The 18,507-nt window shown below is 56.4% G+C and overlaps 3 protein-coding genes across 3 annotated transcripts in view; 2 read left to right on the forward strand and 1 right to left on the reverse strand.

The window, feature by feature from the left end:
* The window catches only part of ARHGAP35 (Rho GTPase activating protein 35), a 40,373-nt gene extending 35,174 nt beyond the window's left edge, over window positions 1-5,199 (forward strand). The window contains exon 7 of the mRNA XM_082299686.1: window positions 4,800-5,199. Within this exon, the coding sequence (XP_082155812.1) occupies window positions 4,800-5,097 (298 nt within the window). The 3' untranslated portion in view covers window positions 5,098-5,199. The remainder of the gene's footprint in view (window positions 1-4,799) is intronic.
* Window positions 5,200-10,611: 5,412 nt separating this feature from the next.
* On the reverse strand, window positions 10,612-12,380 carry FKRP (fukutin related protein). Its single transcript, XM_082299702.1, has one exon. It carries the CDS (start codon window positions 12,238-12,240, stop codon window positions 10,714-10,716), a length of 1,527 nt encoding a protein of 508 aa, XP_082155828.1. The 5' UTR covers window positions 12,241-12,380; the 3' UTR covers window positions 10,612-10,713.
* Window positions 12,381-13,862: 1,482 nt separating this feature from the next.
* Window positions 13,863-18,507, forward strand: part of STRN4 (striatin 4) — a gene marked incomplete at its 5' end in the record, with an annotated part of 40,284 nt that continues 35,639 nt past the window's right edge. The window contains 2 exons of the mRNA XM_082299664.1: window positions 13,863-14,057; window positions 16,671-16,774. Of these exons, the coding sequence (XP_082155790.1) occupies window positions 13,863-14,057; window positions 16,671-16,774 (299 nt within the window). The remainder of the gene's footprint in view (window positions 14,058-16,670; window positions 16,775-18,507) is intronic.

Here is an 18,507-nt window from a genome sequence, read left to right on the forward strand (position 1 = left end):
GGGGAATTTTGGGGATTTTCTGGGAAGTTTTCAAAGGATTTTTTTGGGAAAAATTTGGAAAAATTTGGAGTTTTGGGGCAATTTCTGGGGGGAGTTTGGGAAAATTTGGAGTTTTGGGGGGGATTTTTGGGGTAATTTTTGGGGGGAATTTGGGAAAAATTTGGGGATTTTTGGGGCAATTTTTGGGGCAATTTAGGGGGAAATTTTCAGGGCAATTTTTGACAATTCTAGGCAATTTTGGGGGGACTTTTCCGTGAATTTTTTTGCATAGTTTTGGGCAATTGGGGGGAATTTGGGGGGGGAATTTGGGAAAATTTGGGGGTTTGAGGAGAATTTTTGGGGCAGTTTGGGGGGAATTTTTGGGGAAAATTCTGGAAAATTCTGAGTTTTGGGGCGGATTTTTGGGGCAAATTTTGAGAAAAATTTGGGAAAAATTGTAGTTATGGGGGGAATTTGGGGATTTGAGGAGAAGTTTGGGGGGGACTTTTTGGGGAAAATTTTGGGAAAATTTGGAGTTTGGGGGGATTTTTGGGGCAATTTTTGGGAAAAATTTGGAGTTTTGGGGGCAATTTTGGGGGGAATTTGGGAAAAGTGCAGGGAATTGGGGAGATTTTTTGGGGCAATTTCGGGCAATATTTTGGGCAAACTTTTGACAATTCTAGGCCATTCTGGGGGGATTTTTTCATGAATTTTTTTGCATAGTTTTGGGGAATTGGGGGGAATTTTGGGGGAAAATTTGGAGTTTTGGGGCGGATTTTTGAGGGGAATTTGGGAAAATTTCGGGGCTTGGGGGGGATTTTTGGGGCAATTTTTGGGGTGGAATTTGGGAAAATTTTGAGTTTTGGGGGGATTTTTGAGGTAATTTTTGGGGAAAATTTTGGGAAAATTTGGAGTTTTGGGGGGGATTTTTGGGGCAATTTTGGGGGGGAATTTGGGAAAATTTGGAGTTTTGGGGCAATTTTTGGGGTGGAATTTGGGAAAATTTGGAGTTTTGGGGGGGATTTTTGGGGCAATTTTTGGGGAAAATTTGGAGTTTTGGGGGGGATTTTTGGGGCAATTTTTGGGGAAAATTTGGAGTTTTGGGGAGAATTTCTGGGGCAGTTTAGGGCAAACTTTTGACAATTCTAGGCCATTTGGGGGGGATTTTTTTGTGAATTTTTTCGCATCGTTTTGGGGAATTGGGGGGAATTTTTGGGTCAATTTTTGGGGGGAATTTGGGGAATTTTGGGAATTTCTGGGCTTCGCTGACCACCCCGGTGGTCACTGTGCCCTCGTCCGCCGCAGGCTGAGCCAGCAGCACCGCGGGAACCTGATGGGCAGCGAGAGCCTGGCCCGGGTCAATTTTTGGGGGAAATTTTGGGGGAATTTAGGGAAAATTTGGAGTTTTGGGGGGGAATTTGGGAAAAATTTGGGAAAAATTCGGGGATCTGGGGGAGAATTTTTGCGGCAATTTTGGGCAACATTTTGGGCAAACTTTTGACGATTCTAGGCCATTTTGGGGGGGATTTTTTGGTGAATTGTCTTGCATAATTTTGGGGTTGTTTGAAGGTTTTTTGGGGTATTTTTGAGGGCTTTTTGGGGAATTTCTGGGCTTCGCTGACCACCCCGGTGGTCACTGTGCCCTCGTCCGCCGCAGGCTGAGCCAGCAGCACCGCGGGAACCTGATGGGCAGCGAGAGCCTGGCCCGGGTCAATTTTTGGGGGAAATTTTGGGGAAATTTAGGGAAAATTTGGGGGTTTGAGGAGAATTTGGGTGGGAATTTCTGGGGTAATTTTTGGGGAAAATGTTGGCAAAACTTGGAGTTTTGGGGGGGATTTTTTGGGGCAATTTTTGGAGAAAATTTGGAGTTTTGGCAGGGATTTTTGGGAAATATTTGGAAAAATTTGGGGATTTGAGGAGAATTTTGGGGCAATTTTTGGGGAAAATTTTGGGAAAATTCCGAGTTTTGGGGGGGATTTTTGGGGCAATTTTTGGGGAAAATTTTGGGAAAATTCCGAGTTTTGGGGGGATTTTTGAGGTAATTTTTGGGGAAAATTTTGGGAAAATTCCGAGTTTTGGGGGGGATTTTTTGGGGCAATTTTTGGAGAAAATTTGGAGTTTTGGCAGGGATTTTTGGGAAATATTTGGAAAAATTTGGGGATTTGAGGAGAATTTTGGGGCAATTTTTGGGGAAAATTTTGGGAAAATTCCGAGTTTTGGGGGGATTTTTGGGGCAATTTTGGGGGGGAATTTGGGAAAATTTGGAGTTTTGGGGGGATTTTTGAGGTAATTTTTGGGGAAAATTTTGGGAAAATTTGGAGTTTTGGGGGGATTTTTGGGGCAATTTTGGGGGGGAATTTGGGAAAATTTGGAGTTTTGGGGGGGATTTTTGGGGCAATTTTTGGGGTGGAATTTGGGAAAATTTGGAGTTTTGGGGGGGATTTTTGGGGCAATTTTTGGGGAAAATTTGGAGTTTTGGGGAGAATTTCTGGGGCAGTTTTGGGCAAACTTTTGACAATTCTAGGCCATTTTGGGGTGGATTTTTTTGTGAATTTTTTCGCATCGTTTTGGGGAATTGGGGGGAATTTTTGGGTCAATTTTTGGGGGGAATTTGGGGAATTTAGGGAATTTCTGGGCTTCGCTGACCACCCCGGTGGTCACTGTGCCCTCGTCCGCCGCAGGCTGAGCCAGCAGCACCGCGGGAACCTGATGGGCAGCGAGAGCCTGGCCCGGGTCAATTTTTGGGGAAATTTTGGGGAAATTTAGGGAAAATTTGGGGGTTTGAGGAGAATTTGGGTGGGAATTTCTGGGGTAATTTTTGGGGAAAATGTTGGCAAAACTTGGAGTTTTGGGGGGGATTTTTTGGGGCAATTTTTGGAGAAAATTCCGAGTTTTGGCAGGGATTTTTGGGAAATATTTGGAAAAATTTGGGGATTTGAGGAGAATTTTGGGGCAATTTTTGGGGAAAGTTTTGGGAAAATTCCGAGTTTTGGGGGGGATTTTTGGGGCAATTTTTGGGGAAAATTTTGGGAAAATTCTGAGTTTTGGGGGGATTTTTGAGGTAATTTTTAGGGAAAATTTTGGGAAAATTCTGAGTTTTGGGGGGATTTTTGAGGTAATTTTTGGGGAAAATTTTGGGAAAATTCCGAGTTTTGGGGGGGATTTTTGGGGCAATTTTGGGGGGGAATTTGGGAAAATTTGGAGTTTTGGGGCAATTTTTGGGGTGGAATTTGGGAAAATTTGGAGTTTTGGGGGGGATTTTTGGGGCAATTTTTGGGGAAAATTTGGAGTTTTGGGGGGGATTTTTGGGGCAATTTTTGGGGAAAATTTGGAGTTTTGGGGAGAATTTCTGGGGCAGTTTTGGGCAAACTTTTGACAATTCTAGGCCATTTTGGGGGGATTTTTTTGTGAATTTTTTCGCATCGTTTTGGGGAATTGGGGGGAATTTTTGGGTCAATTTTTGGGGGTTTTTGGGAGTTTTTGGGGAATTTCTGGGCTTCGCTGACCACCCCGGTGGTCACTGTGCCCTCGTCCGCCGCAGGCTGAGCCAGCAGCACCGCGGGAACCTGATGGGCAGCGAGAGCCTGGCCCGGGTCAATTTTTGGGGGAAATTTTGGGGAAATTTAGGGAAAATTTGGGGGTTTGAGGAGAATTTGGGTGGGAATTTCTGGGGTAATTTTTGGGGAAAATTTTGGCAAAACTTGGAGTTTTGGGGGGGATTTTTTGGGGCAATTTTTGGAGAAAATTTGGAGTTTTGGCAGGGATTTTTGGGAAATATTTGGAAAAATTTGGGGATTTGAGGAGAATTTTGGGGCAATTTTTGGGGAAAATTTTGGGAAAATTCCGAGTTTTGGGGGGGATTTTTGGGGCAATTTTTGGGGAAAATTTTGGGAAAATTCCGAGTTTTGGGGGGATTTTTGAGGTAATTTTTGGGGAAAATTTTGGGAAAATTCTGAGTTTTGGGGGGATTTTTGAGGTAATTTTTGGGGAAAATTTTGGGAAAATTCCGAGTTTTGGGGGGGATTTTTGGGGCAATTTTGGGGGGGAATTTGGGAAAATGTGGAGTTTTGGGGGGGATTTTTGGGGCAGTTTTTGGGGAAAATTTGGAGTTTTGGGGAGAATTTCTGGGGCAGTTTAGGGCAAACTTTTGACAATTCTAGGCCATTTTGGGGGGATTTTTTTGTGAATTTTTTCGCATCGTTTTGGGGAATTGGGGGGAATTTTTGGGTCAATTTTTGGGGGGAATTTGGGGAATTTTGGGAATTTCTGGGCTTCGCTGACCACCCCGGTGGTCACTGTGCCCTCGTCCGCCGCAGGCTGAGCCAGCAGCACCGCGGGAACCTGATGGGCAGCGAGAGCCTGGCCCGGGTCAATTTTTGGGGAAATTTTGGGGGAATTTAGGGAAAATTTGGAGTTTTGGGGGGGAATTTGGGAAAAATTTGGGAAAAATTCGGGGATCTGGGGGAGAATTTTTGCGGCAATTTTGGGCAACATTTTGGGCAAACTTTTGACGATTCTAGGCCATTTTGGGGGGGATTTTTTGGTGAATTGTCTTGCATAATTTTGGGGTTGTTTGAAGGTTTTTTGGGGTATTTTTGAGGGCTTTTTGGGGAATTTCTGGGCTTCGCTGACCACCCCGGTGGTCACTGTGCCCTCGTCCGCCGCAGGCTGAGCCAGCAGCACCGCGTGAACCTGATGGGCAGCGAGAGCCTGGCCCGGGTCAATTTTTGGGTCAATTTTTGGGGGGAATTTGTGGCATTTTGGGAACTTTTGGGCTTCGCTGACCACCCCGGTGGTCACTGTGCCCTCGTCCGCCGCAGGGTGAGCCAGCAGCACCGCGTGAACCTGATGACCAGCGAGAACCTGTCCATCTGCTTCTGGCCGACGCTGATGCGGCCGGACTTCAGCACGATGGACGCGCTGACGGCCACCAGGACCTACCAGACAATCATCGAACTCTTCATCCACCAGTGCCCCTTCTTCTTCCCGGTCCGGCCGCCTCCGGACACGCCCGGCTCGCCCGGCCCGGCTCCGGCCGCCGCGCCCTTCCCGGTGCCGCCGGTGCCGCCGTCCCCTCCCCGGACGCCGTCGCCGCCGCCGGAGCCGCTGGAGCCCTGAGGGGGGAGGGGGAGGGAGTGACCGCCGCGGCGTCCGGCCGGAATTCGGCCCCCGGAGCGCCGGGGGAGGGGTGGACGCAAGGGGGGTTCGGACGTTGCCGGGGACGCTCGCAGACTTTGGCCGGGCCGGACGGACGCCAGCGGGGCGGGGCCTGGGGAGAGGCCGGAGCGGCCGGCAAGGGGCTGGAAAGGGGGTGAGGGTTGTCCAGTGTGGCCTGAGAGGGTCAGCCAAGGTGGGCCAGAGGGGTCCGGCGTGGCTCGAGGGTCATTCGAGGTGGCCTGAGGGTCATTCGAGGTGGTCCAGTATGGTCTGAGGGTCATCCAGTGTGATCCTGGGTGGCCTGGCGGTCATCCAAGATGGGCTTGGGTGGCCTGAGGGTCATCCAAGGTGGTCCAGGGTGGCCTGAGGGTCATCCAGTGTGGCTTGAGAGTCATCCAGTGTGGTCCAGTGTGGCCCAAGGGTCATCCAGGGTGGCCTGAGGGTCATCCACGGGGGTCCAGGGTGGCCCCAAGGGTCATCCAGGGTGGCCTGAGGGTCATCCAACGTTGACCGAGGTCCATCCAACGTTGTCCAGTGTAGCCCAAGGTTCATCCATTGTGGTCCAGTGTGTCCTGAGGGTCATCCAGGGTGGCCTGAAGGTTGTCCAGGGGGGTCCAGGGTGGCCTGAGGGTTGTCCAGGGGGGTCCAGGGTGGCCTGAGGGTCATCCAGGGTGGCCTGAGGGTTGTCCAGGGGGGTCCAGCATTGTCCACGTTTTGTCCGGTGGGACCTGAGGTACTTCCAGCATTGTCCAGGGTGGCCTGAGGGTCATCCAGGGTGGCTCAAGGTCCATCCAGCGTTGTCCAGCGTAGCCCAAGCTTCATCCAGGGTGGTCCAGGGTGGCCTGAGGGTCATCCAGGGTGGCCCAAGGTCCTTCAGAGGGGATCCAACGTTGCCCAAGTTTCATCCAAGGAGCTCCAACCTCACCCGAGCTCCATCCAAGGTTGTCCAAGGCTTGTCCAGTGGGGCCTGAGGGTCATCCGAGGTGGTCCAAGGTCCATCCAGGGTGGTCCGAGGTCATTCAAGGTGGCCCAGTGTCCATCCAAGGTCATCCAGCGTCATCTGAGGCTCATCCGAGGTCATCCAGTGTCCATCCAAGGTGGCCTGAGGTCTATCCCAGGTGGCTCAAGGTGGCTCAAGGTCCATCCAAGGTGGCCCAAGGTCCTCTAAGGTCCATCCGAGGTCCATCCAAGGTGGCCTGAGGTCCATCCCAGGTGGCCCCAGGTGGCCCAAGGTCCATCCCAGGTGGCCCGAGCTCCATCCAAGGTGGCTCGAGGTCCATCCAAGGTCCATCTGAGGTCCATCCCAGGTGGCCCAAGGTCCATCCCAGGTGGCCCAAGGTGGCTCAAGGTCCATCCCAGGTCCATCCAAGGTGGCTCAAGGTCCATCCCAGGTCCATCCCAGGTGGCCCAAGGTCCATCCCAGGTGGCCCAAGGTGGCTCAAGGTCCATCCCAGGTCCATCCAAGGTGGCTCAAGGTCCATCCGAGGTCCATCCCAGGTGGCCCAAGGTCCATCCCAGGTGGCCCGAGCTCCACCCAAGGCCTCCGGCCATCACCACTCGGACTCCTCGGACGCCTCCCCGCCCCCTCCGGACCCCCAAAATCCCGGGATTCCGCCCCAAAGCACTTACGGGGGGGGGGGTGGGGGTGGGGGAGGGGCCTCAGCTGCCCCCTCCCCAAATTCCCAAATTTCCCCTTTTCCCGCCAACCCCTGGTGCCGATTTTGGGCTCATTCCCGGCAAAATCCGGGAACGCTGGAATTTTCCATTTTTTCGGGAAGGGATTTCGGGAGGGGGGAGGGGCGTGGGAATCCCGGGATTTTTTTTTTTTTTTTTTTTTTTTTTTTTTTGGAGGGGGGGGAGGGGCGTGGATTTTTTGGGGGGGGGGGAGGGGTTGGGGGGAGGGGTCTGGAGCCCCTCCCAGTGCCGGACTGGGCGGAACTGGAGTTTCATGGTACCACTGGGACCCTCCCGGGTCTCTTCGCACTTTAAGACGCCCCCTCCCCCACCCCAAAGCCCCTCCCCCACAGCCCCTCCCCCACCCCCAGGCACGAAAATCCCTCCCCTAAAAAAAAAAAAAAAAAAAAAAAAAATTATAAAAAATAAATTAAGGGCTCCCATTCCCGATTTTTCCCAATTTTTTCCTAAATTTTCCCGAATTGTTCCCATTTGGGGGGGGATTTTTTTTACACACACACAAAAAAATTAAAAATCGGGAAAATTCCGCGGTTCTCCCCCTCCCCCCCTCAAAAAAAAAAGGGTTTTGGGGTTTTTTTTTTTCCATGGAAAAATGGGAATTTTGGCACAGCCGGAGGAGCCTTTCCGGGGAGTTTTTTGGGTTTTTTTTTTTTGGCGCCGGAGGTGGGAAAAGGAAGGGGAAAAAAATTTTTAAAAAAACCCCGAATCCATCGAAAATTGGGGAATTTGGGGCCGGAGGCGTCGCTGCTTCTCCTGGAAAAAATGGGAAAAACGGGAAAAAGCCGCCCGGATCCGTTTGCCCTCTTTCCCCCCCCCCCCCCCCCCGCCACATTCCCGAGTTTTGGGCCGGAATTCCTGAATTTTGGGGGTTTTTTTTGGTTGTTTTTTTCACACTTTTTCTTCCTTTTTTGGGTTTTTTTTTTTTTTTTTTTTTAGTTTTTTTCCAAGTAGGAATTTTTTCCCTTTTTTCCCTGCTTTTTATGGTCGGGTTGGGGGTTTTTTTTTTGGGATAACCCCTAGGAAATGGATGGGAAAAAAAACCCCCCCCGGCGGAATTTCGGAGGCGCCGTAAGTTATTGTTGAAAGAAATAAAAAAAGGTGAAAGAACCCCAAAAAAAACCGAACCAAACCAGCCCAGAATTCCCGAAAATCCTTGGAAATTCCTTCCGGGAGCTGTCGCGCTGCGAAAATCCGGGATTTTGGGATCTCCAAAAAGGGGAATTTTGGGGATTTCAGGGCCTGGACCCCCCGTTAACAAAAACAACAATTTCTGGAGAGAGCCGTTGCCTTTTTTTGGATGTTTTTGGTGGGAATTTTGTTCCTTTTTTTTTTTTTTTTTTTTCTCTCCCCCTTTTCCCGGGGTTTTTTTTTCCGGGAATTTTGGTGCATGAGGAAAGTTCCGGAAATTGCCGGGGGGAAAAGGGGGAAAAGGAAAAAAAAGGGGAAAAAAACAACAAAAAAAAGGAAAAATGACCCAAAAAAAAAAAAAAAAAGGAATCGAACGGAGGCGGCTGCAGAGAATTTCCTTGGGATTGGGAACTGGGAATTCCCGGGAAATTGGGAATGGGAACTGGGATTGAACTGGGAATGGGAATTGGGAATTCCCGGGAAATTGGGAATGGGAACTGGGATTGGACTGGGAATGGGAACTGGGAATTGGGAATTCCCGGGAAATGGGGGTGGAAATGGGACTGAACTGGGATTGGACTGGGAATGGGAATTCCCAGGAAATGGGAATGGGAACTGGGAATGGGAACTGGGAATTCCCGGGAAATGGGGCTGGGAATGGGAATGGGAACTGGGACTGAACTGGGATTGAACTGGGAAATGGGAATTCCCGGGAAATTGGGAATGGGAACTGGGATTGAACTGGGAATGGGAACTGGGAATTCCCGGGAAATTGGGAATGGGAACTGGGATTGAACTGGGAATGGGAACTGGGAATTCCCGGGAAACTGGGAATGGGAACTGGGATTGAACTGGGAATGGGAATGGGAACGGGAACTGGGACTGAACTGGGATTGAACTGGGAAATGGGAATGGGAATTCCCGGGAAATGGGAATGGGAACTGGGATTGGACTGGGAATGGGAATGGGAATTCCCGGGAAATTGGGAATGGGAACTGGGATTGAACTGGGAATGGGGCAGTGGGGAAAGGGTTGGACTGGGATTGAACTGGGAACCGGGAATGGGAACTGGGAACGGGATTGGACTGGGACCCCAAGGGTGGCACCGGGGGGCTCTGGGGACATCCAGGGTGGCACTGGGACCCCAAGGGTGGCACTGGGGACAGCCAGGGTGGCACTGGGACCCCAAGGGTGGCACTGGGGACCCCAAGGGTGGCACTGGGGACCCCAAGGGTGGCACTGGGGACCCCCAGGGTGGCACTGGGACCCCAAGGGTGGCACTGGGGACAGCCAGGGTGGCACTGGGACCCCAAAGGTGGCACTGGGGACAGCCAGGGTGGCTCTGGGGACAGCCAGGGTGGCACTGGGACCCCAAGGGTGACACTGGGAACCCCAGGGTGGCCCAGGGACCCCAAGGGTGGCACCGGGGACAGGGAGGGTGGCCCAGGGCCCCCGGGGAGCCCCCGAAATGACACAAGGACACCAAGGCTGGCACTGGGGACACACCGAGGTGGCACCGCGGGGCTTCATTGTCCATGGCCTGCGCCAACCCCCGGGCACCGGGGGGCTCTGGGGACAGCCAGGGGGCTCTGGGGGGCTCTGGGGACAGCCAGGGTGGCACTGGGACCCCCAGGGTGGCACTGGGGGGCTCTGGGGACAGCCAGGGGGCTCTGGGACCCCAAGGGTGGCACCGGGGGGCTCTGGGGACAGCCAGGGTGGCACTGGGGGGCTCTGGGTGGCACTGGGGACAGCCAGGGTGACACAGGGACCCCAAAGGTGACACAGAGACCCCAAAGGTGACACAGAGACCCCAAGGGTGACACAGAGACCCCAAAGGGGCACCGGGGACCCCAAAAGTGACACAGAAACCCCAAGGGTGGCCCAGGGACCCCAAGGGTGACACAGGGACCCCAAAGGTGACACAGAAACCCCAAGGGTGGCCCAGGGACCCTAAAAGTGACACAGAAACCCCAAGGGTGGCCCAGGGACGCCAAGGTGACACAGGAACCCCAAAGGGGCACCGGGGACCCCAAGGGTGGCCCAGGGACCCCAAAAGTGACACAGAAACCCCAAGGGTGACCCTAGGGACCCCAAGGGTGACACAGGGACCCCAAAGGGGCACCAGGGACCCCAAAGGTGACAAAGAAACCCCAAGGGTGGCACAGAAACCCCAAGGGTGGCACAGGGACCCTAAAAGTGACACAGAAACCCCAAGGGTGACCCTGGGGACCCCAAGGGTGACACAGGGACCCCAAAGGGGCACCGGGGACCCCAAAGGTGACACAGAAACCCCAAGGGTGGCACAGAAACCCCAAGGGTGGCCCAGGGACCCTAAAAGTGACACAGAAACCCCAAGGGTGGCACAGAAGCCCCAAGGGTGGCACAGAAACCCCAAAGGGGCACCGGGGACCCCAAAAGTGACACAGAAATCCCAAGGGTGGCCCAGGGACCCCAAGGGTGACACAGGAACCCCAAAGGAGCACCGGGGACCCCAAAGGTGACACAGAAACCCCAAGGGTGGCACAGAAACCCCAAGGGTGGCCCAGGGACCCTAAAAGTGACACAGAAACCCCAAGGGTGGCACAGAAACCCCAAGGGTGGCCCAGGGACCCCAAAAGTGACACAGAAACCCCAAGGGTGACCCTGGGGACCCCAAGGGTGACACCGGGGACAATCAGGGTGACACAGGACCCCCAAAGGTGCCACCGAGGACCCCCAAAGGTGCCACCGAGGACCCCCCGAGCGCCAGCGGCGTCACCGGGGCGGCTCGCGGCGCGCGTCCTGCGCCAGCCTCCGCACGCCGGGGTTGGGGTACTCGGGGCTCTCGATGGCCCCGGGCCCGAATTTGAGCTCCAGGAAGGCGCGGGGGTCGTTGGGGGCCTTGGCGGCGATGCCGGCGAAAGCCACGGGCACCAAGGGCACCAAGAAGCTCTCGGGGAACTCCACGTCCTGCCGGTGGCCCAGCCACGTGTCCTTGGTCATCAGCCCGTCCGGCCGCGCGTAGAACGGCCACAGGTCCACGTGCAGCCGGTTGGTGCGGCTGAAGTGGACGCGGAAAAATTCGCCCTCGGCCGCTTTCTCCCAAAAAAAGCCCTCGGGATCCTCCAGCGGGCGGCCGCTGGCCAGCACGGCCGCTAGCCAGCGGCACTTGGGCAAGTCGTCGCGGTAGAGCCCCAGGTCCACGTCGTAGTCCCAGGGGATGATGTCGCCCAGGCGGACGGCGCCCAGCAGTGACCCCCCCTCCAGCCAGTAGCGGACTCCGGCCGCTTCCAGCTCGGCCACCACGTGCCGGGCGGTGGCTCGCAGCGCACGGAGGCAGCAGGGAGGTGTCCAGCGGCCGGCCACGAGGTACTGCGGGGTCTGGGCGTGGATGGTGCCGAAGCAGCGCGGGGTGTCCTTGGCGCAGCCGTGCCAACGCCGCTGACCGTCGGGCAGCACCTCCAGCTTGATGCCGAAGAGCTCCAGCAGCGTCCGGCGCTGCTTTTCCAGGGAATTCTGCGCTTTCCAGTGCTCGTGAGGGGACGGAGGAGGGCGTGGAGCCAGCGGGAAAGAGTCCGGCAACAAGCGGAGCCGCCAGCCTCGGAGGGCGGCTTGCAGGGCCACCGAAGTGGCCACCGGGCGCGTCAGCGGGAAGGGCAGCGAGAAGAGGTCGCGCGTCCGCAGCAGCAGCACGGCCGGGGCTCCGTCCAGCGCGCCGCAGGTGTCGGTGTCCGCGGCCGTGTGGCCGTAGCGAGCCGTCCACGCCTTGATGTCCACGTCCAAGGCCAGGCAGCGCGGCCGCAGCGTCCCCACGGGAGCCGCCACCACCTTGGTGGTGGCATCTGAGGAGGCTTCCAGCACGTCCCTCATGCGCCGCAGCAGCCCCGGCACGGCGCGGGCACCGTCCGGCACCAAGGCCACGTGCAGGGTCCGAACGGCCAAGTCCGGCCGCGGTGGGGGACGGTGAGGCTCCGGCCGCAGCGACAGCACGGTGACACCGGGAGGGAGAGCAACGGGAGGGTACGGGGCTACCTCGGTGGCTACCAGCACGGCGACACCGGGCAAGGAGGAGAAGGAGCGGGCGGTGGCGGCCACGTCGTGCTCGGGGCCGTCGGGGAAGTCGCGGAGGATGACGGTGACACCGGGAACGGCACCGGGGTGGCGGCAGGAGGAGGAGGAGGAGGAGGAGGAGGAGGAGGAGGAAGGAGGGGCCGCGGTGGGGGCGAGGCGGGAGCAGAGCAGGACCAGGAGGTTGAGGGCGATGGCGGCGGCCAGGGCGGCCTGGCACGGGGTGATTCTCATGGCGCCGCTCGGTTGATGCGTTAATTAGGCGGCTGGTTAATGAGGGAGCGCGTGATGAGGGTAAGGGGGGGGGGTTAATTAAGGGCGGAAGGCGCGCGGCGCTGCCGTTGGTGTCCCCTCGGTGTCCACGCGGTGGCGCTGCGGAGCGGGGAGGGGTTAGGGAAAGGCTCGTTAAGGAAGGGTTAATTAAGGCCGGCCGTAATTAAGGCCGGCCACGGAAAGGGTGTAAACGGCCAGCCCAAAATGCCCCCCCAAAAATCCCCCCAAAAATCCCATATAAACCCTCCCAAAAAATCCCCCCAAAATCCCCTTGAACCCCCCAAAAATCCCCCAAATTCCCCAAAATCCCCCCCTAAAATCCCTTATAATTCCCCCAACCCCCCCCAAAAATCCTCCCAAAATCCCCTCGAACCCCCCAAAATCCCCCAAATCCCCCCAAAAATCCCCCAAAATCCTCTATAACCCCCAAAGATCCCCCAAATCCCCCCCAATTCCCCCCCAAAATCCCCTATAATCTCAAAATTCCCCATAACCTCCCAAAAATCCCTCCACATCCCCCCCAAAATCCCCTAAACCCCCCCAAAATCCCCCAAATTCCCAAAAAATCCCCCTAGAAATCCCCAAAATCCCCCCCAAATCCCTTATAACCCCCAAAAAACCCCCCAAAATCCCCCCAAATCCCCCCAAAATCCCCTCAAAAATACCCTCTAACCCCCCAAAATCCCCTAACCTCCCAAAATTCCCCCCTAACCTCCCAAAATTCCACCCTAACCTCCCAAAAATCCCCCCAAGTCCCCCCAAAAATCCCCCAAAAATCCCCCCAAAAATCCCCCCAAATCCCCTCTAACGCCCTAAAATCCCTCAAATCCCCTCAAAAATCCCCTCTAACCCCCCAAAAATCGCCCAAATCCCCCCCAAAATCCCCCAAATCCCTCAAAAATCCCCCAAATCCCCCTAAAAATCCCCCAAAATCCTCTATAACCCCCGAAAATCCCCCAAATCCTCCCCAAAATCCCCTCTAACCCCCGAAAATCCCCCAAATCGCCCCCAAAAATCTCCCAAATCCCCCAAAAAATCCCCTCTAACCCCCCAAAAATCCCCAAATCCCCCCCAAATCCCCTCTAACCCCCCGAAAATCCCCAAAATCGCCCCCAAAGATCTCCCAAATCCCCCCAAAAATCCCCTCTAACCCCCCGAAAATCCCCAAATCCCCTCTAACCCCTCTAACCCCCCCAAATCCCCCCCAAAATCCCCTCTAACCCCCCAAAAATCCCCCAAATCCCCCCAAAATCTCCTCTAATCCCCCAAAATCTCCCAAATCCCCCCCAAAACCCCTCTATCCCCCGAAAATCCCCCAAATCCCCCCAAAATCCCCCCTTAACCTTCCCCCCCCCGTTGCCCCGGCAACAGCGCCGACCCCCCCCCCCGGCCCCCGTGGCCACGCCCCCTCCCTCATGGCCACGCCCCCTCCCTCATGGCCACGCCCATCCCCTTTTGGCCACGCCCCTTCCTCTTGGCCACGCCCTCTTTCCCCTCTCGACCCCGCCCCCTCTCCCCCTCCCCTTCCGGCTCCGTTTGTGGCAGGAAGCGGCGCGGCCGTGGCTCCCTTTGTGGCAGCCGCCATGGCGGCCGAGCGGGCGCCGCCGGCCCGGGCCCAACCTCCGCCTTCCCCCCCCGCTCCCGGGGCCGTGCCGGGCCCCGAACCCCCCGGGCGAACCGGGCTGAGCCTGCCGGGCATCCTGCACTTCATCCAGCACGAGTGGGCGCGCTTCGAGGCCGAGAAAGGGCGCTGGGAAGCGGAGAGGGCCGAGCTGCAGGTATGGCGGCCGGGGCCCCTCATGAGGGAGGGGGGCACGGAGGCGACACCGGGGAGGCACCGGCGGCTCCCGGGGCCGCTGCTGGCGCCATCTTGGGAGGAAATGGCGGCCGGGGCGGCGGGAGAGGGGGGCGGGCACCGGGGAGGGGGCGGGGGACGGCACCGGGACGGGGAGGGAGCGGGGAGGGGGAGAGCGGGAGGGGAACTGGGGGCACTGGGAGGGGAACTGGGGGCACTGGGAGGGGAACTGGGGGTACTGGGGACACTGGGAGGGGAACTGGGGGTACTGGGGACACTGGGATGGGGAACTGGGGACACTGGGAGGGGAACTGGGGGCACTGGGGACACTGGGAGGGGAACTGGGGGTACCGGGAGGGGCACTGGGGGCACTGGGAGGGGAACTGGGGGTACTGGGAGGGGAACTGGGGGCACTGGGGACACTGGGAGGGGAACTGGGGGTACTGGGAGGGGAACTGGGGGCACTGGGAGGGGAACTGGGGACACTGGGGACACTGGGATGGGGAACTGGGGACACTGGGAGGGGAACTGGGGGTACTGGGAGGGGAACTGGGGGTACTGGGGACACTGGGATGGGGAACTGGGGACACTGGGAGGGGCACTGGGGGCACTGGGGACACTGGGATGGGGAACTGGGGGTACTGGGATGGGAACTGGGGGTACTGGGGACACTGGGATGGGGAACTGGGGGTACTGGGAGGGGAACTGGGGGTACTGGGAGGGGAACTGGGGGCACTGGGGACACTGGGAGGGGAACTGGGGGTACTGGGAGGGGAACTGGGGGTACTGGGGACACTGGGAGGGGAACTGGGGACACTGGGAGGGGAACTGGGGGCACTGGGGACACTGGGAGGGGAACTGGGGGTACTGGGAGGGGCACTGGGGGCACTGGGGACACTGGGATGGGGAACTGGGGGTACTGGGAGGGGAAGTGGGGGTACTGGGGACACTGGGATGGGGAACTGGGGGTACTGGGAGGGGAACTGGGGGTACTGGGGACATTGGGATGGGGAACTGGGGGTGCTGGGAGGGGAACTGGGGGTACTGGGGACACTGGGATGGGGAACTGGGGGTACTGGGAGGGGAACTGGGGGTACTGGGGACACTGGGAGGGGAACTGGGGGTACTGGGGACACTGGGATGGGGACTGGGGGCATTGGGAGGGGGCTGGGGGTACTGGGAGGGGAGCTGGGGACACTGGGAGGGACACTGGGGGCACTGGGACCACCCAGATCCGGTGTTGGGAACACCGGGAGGGGAACTGGGGGCACTGGGATGGGGACTGGGGGTACTGGGAGGGGTACTGGGGGCACTGGGAGGGGAACAGGGGACACTGGGAGGGGAACTGGGGACACTGGGGACACTGGGATGGGGAACTGGGGACACTGGGAGCAGCACTGGGGGCACTGGGAGGGGCACTGGGGGCACTGGGAGCGGCACTGGGGGCACTGGGATGGGCACTGGGGGCACTGGGATGGGCACTGGGGGCACTGGGAGCGGTACTGGGGACCCCCAGCCCAGTACTGGGGACACCCCCGGTGCCAGCTCCTCGTCACCCCTCCCCCCACCCCCCCAGTTTGGGGACAGCCGTGGGGGCTGGGGGGGTCCCCAAAGGCTCCTGGGGGGTCCCGGTCACCCCTGGGTGTCCCCGAGGGTCCCTGGGTGTCCCTGGGTGTCCCTGGGTGTCCCTGGGTGTCCCTGGGTGTCCCTGTCACCCCCTGGGTGTCCCCAAGGGTCCCTGGGTGTCCCCAAGGGTCCCTGGGTGTCCCTGAGGGTCCCTGGGTGTCCCTGGGACCCCGATGTCACCCTCGGTGTCCCCTGGGTGTCCCTGAGGGTCCCTGGGTGTCCCTGGGACCCCGATGTCACCCTCTGTGTCCCCTGGGTGTCCCTGAGGGTCCCTGGGTGTCCCTGGGACCCCGATGTCACCCTCAGTGTCCCCTGGGTGTCCCCTGGGTGTCGGTGGGACCCCGATGTCACCCTCGGTGTCCCCTGGGTGTCCCTGAGGGTCCCTGGGTGTCCCTGGGACCCCGATGTCACCCTCTGTGTCCCCTGGGTGTCCCTGAGGGTCCCTGGGTGTCCCTGGGACCCCGATGTCACCCTCGGTGTCCCCTGGGTGTCCCTGAGGGTCCCTGGGTGTCCCTGGGACCCCGATGTCACCCTCTGTGTCCCCTGGGTGTCCCTGAGGGTCCCTGGGTGTCCCTGGGACCCCGATGTCACCCTCGGTGTCCCCTGGGTGTCCCTGAGGGTCCCTGGGTGTCCCTGGGACCCCAATGTCACCCTGGGTGTCCCCTGGGTGTCCCTGAGGGTCCCTGGGTGTTGGTGGGACCCCGATGTCACCCTCGGTGTCCCCTGGGTGTCCCTGGGTGTCCCTGGGTGTCCCTGTCACCCCCTGGGTGTCCCTGGGTGTCCCTGGGTGTCGGTGGGACCCCGATGTCACTCTCGGTGTCCCCTGGGTGTCCCTGAGGGTCCCTGGGTGTCCCTGGGACCCCGATGTCACCCTCGGTGTCCCCTGGGTGTCCCCTGGGTGTCCCCTGGGTGTCCCTGGGTGTCGGTGGGACCCCGATGTCACCCTCGGTGTCCCCTGGGTGTCCCCAAGGCGCAGGTGGCCTTCCTGCAGGGCGAGCGCAAGGGCCAGGAGAACCTGAAGCTGGACCTGGTGCGGCGCATCCGCATGCTGGAGTTCGCCCTCAAGCAGGAGAGGTGGGGACGCCAAAACACCCCAAAAAAACCCCAAAACATTGCCCAAAACCACCCCGAAAATTGCCCTGAAAGACCCCAAAAAACCTCCAAAAACCACCCCAAAAATTGTCTAAAAAAACTCAGAAATTGCTCAAAAATCACCCCAAAAATTCTCAAAAAACCACCCCAAAAATTACCTGAGAAAGCTCAGAAATTGCTCAAAAATGACCCCAAAAAACTCCAAAAAAAACCACCCCAAAAATTGTCCTGAAAGACCCCCAAAAAAACCCCAAAAACCACCCCAAAAATTGTCCAAAAAAACTCAGAAATTGCTCAAAAATCACCCCAAAAACCCCTCAAAAAACCACCCCAAAAATTGCTCAAAAATCACCCCAGAAAAACACCCCCAAAATTGTCCAAAAAACCTCAGAAATTGCTCAAAAATCTCCCCAAAAACCCTCAAAAAAACCCCCAAAAATTACCCGAGAAAGCTCAGAAATTGCTCAAAAATCACCTCAAAAGAACACCCCAAAAATTGCCCTGAAAGACCCCAACATCACCTCAAAAAACCACCCCAAAAATTACCTGAGAAAGCTCAGAAATTTCTCAAAAATCACCCCAAAAACCCTCAAAAAAATCTCCAAAAATTGCCCAAAAACCCTCAGAAATTGCTCAAAAATCACCCCAAAAACTCTCAAAAAACCACCCCAAAAATTACCTGAGAAAGCTCAGAAATTGCTCAAAAATCACTCCTAAAGAACCCCAAAAATGGCCCCGAAAAAACCCCAAAAATGGCCCAAAAAGCCCCAAAATGCCCTGGGATCCTCAAGCTGGACCTGGTGCGGCGCCTCCGCATGCTGGAGTTCGCCCTCAAGCAGGAGAGGTGGGGACGCCAAAACACCCCAAAAAACCCAAAATATTGCCCAAAACCACCCCGAAAATTGCCCTGAAAGATCCAAAAAAATCTCCAAAAACCACCCCAAAAATTGTCTAAAAAAACTCAGAAATTGCTCAAAAATCTCCCCAGAAACTCTCAAAAAAACCCCCAAAAATTACCCGAGAAAGCTCAGAAATTGCTCAAAAATCACCTCAAAAAAACACCCCAAAAATTGCCCTGAAAGACCCCAAAATCACCTCAAAAAACCAGCCCAAAAATTACCTGAGAAAGCTCAGAAATTTCTCAAAAATCACCCCAAAAACCCTCAAAAAAACCTCCAAAAATTGCCCAAAAACCCTCAGAAATTGCTCAAAAATCACCCCAAAAATTTTCAAAAAACCACCCCAAAAATTACCTGAGTAAGCTCAGAAATTGCTCAAAAATCACTCTTAAAGAACCCCAAAAATGGCCCCGAAAAAACCCCAAAAATGGCCCAAAAAGCCCCAAAATGCCCTGGGATCCTCAAGCTGGGCCTGGTGCGGTGCCTCCGCGTGCTGGAGTTCGCCCTCAAGCAGGAGAGGTGGGGACGCCAAAACACCCCAAAAAAACCCAAAATATTGCCCAAAACCACCCCGAAAATTGCCCTGAAAGACCCCAAAAAGCACCCCAAAAATTGTCCAAAAAACCTCAGAAATTGCTCAAAAATCACCCCAAAAATTCTCAAAAAACCACCCCAAAAATTACCTGAGAAAAGTCAGAAATGGCTCAAAAATCACCTCAAAAAAACACCCCAAAAATTGCCCTGAAAGACCCCAAAATCATCTCAAAAAACCATCCCAAAAATTACCTGAGAAAGCTCAGAAATTTCTCAAAAATC

This window comes from Coloeus monedula (assembly GCF_965178545.1).
Source record: "Coloeus monedula genome assembly, chromosome: 33".
Taxonomy (NCBI): domain Eukaryota; kingdom Metazoa; phylum Chordata; class Aves; order Passeriformes; family Corvidae; genus Coloeus; species Coloeus monedula.

Coding starts and splice junctions, on each gene's coding strand:
- FKRP (XM_082299702.1), bottom strand. CDS start 12,240: ATGAGAATCACCCCGTGCCAGGCCGCCCTGGCCGCCGCCATCGCCCTC.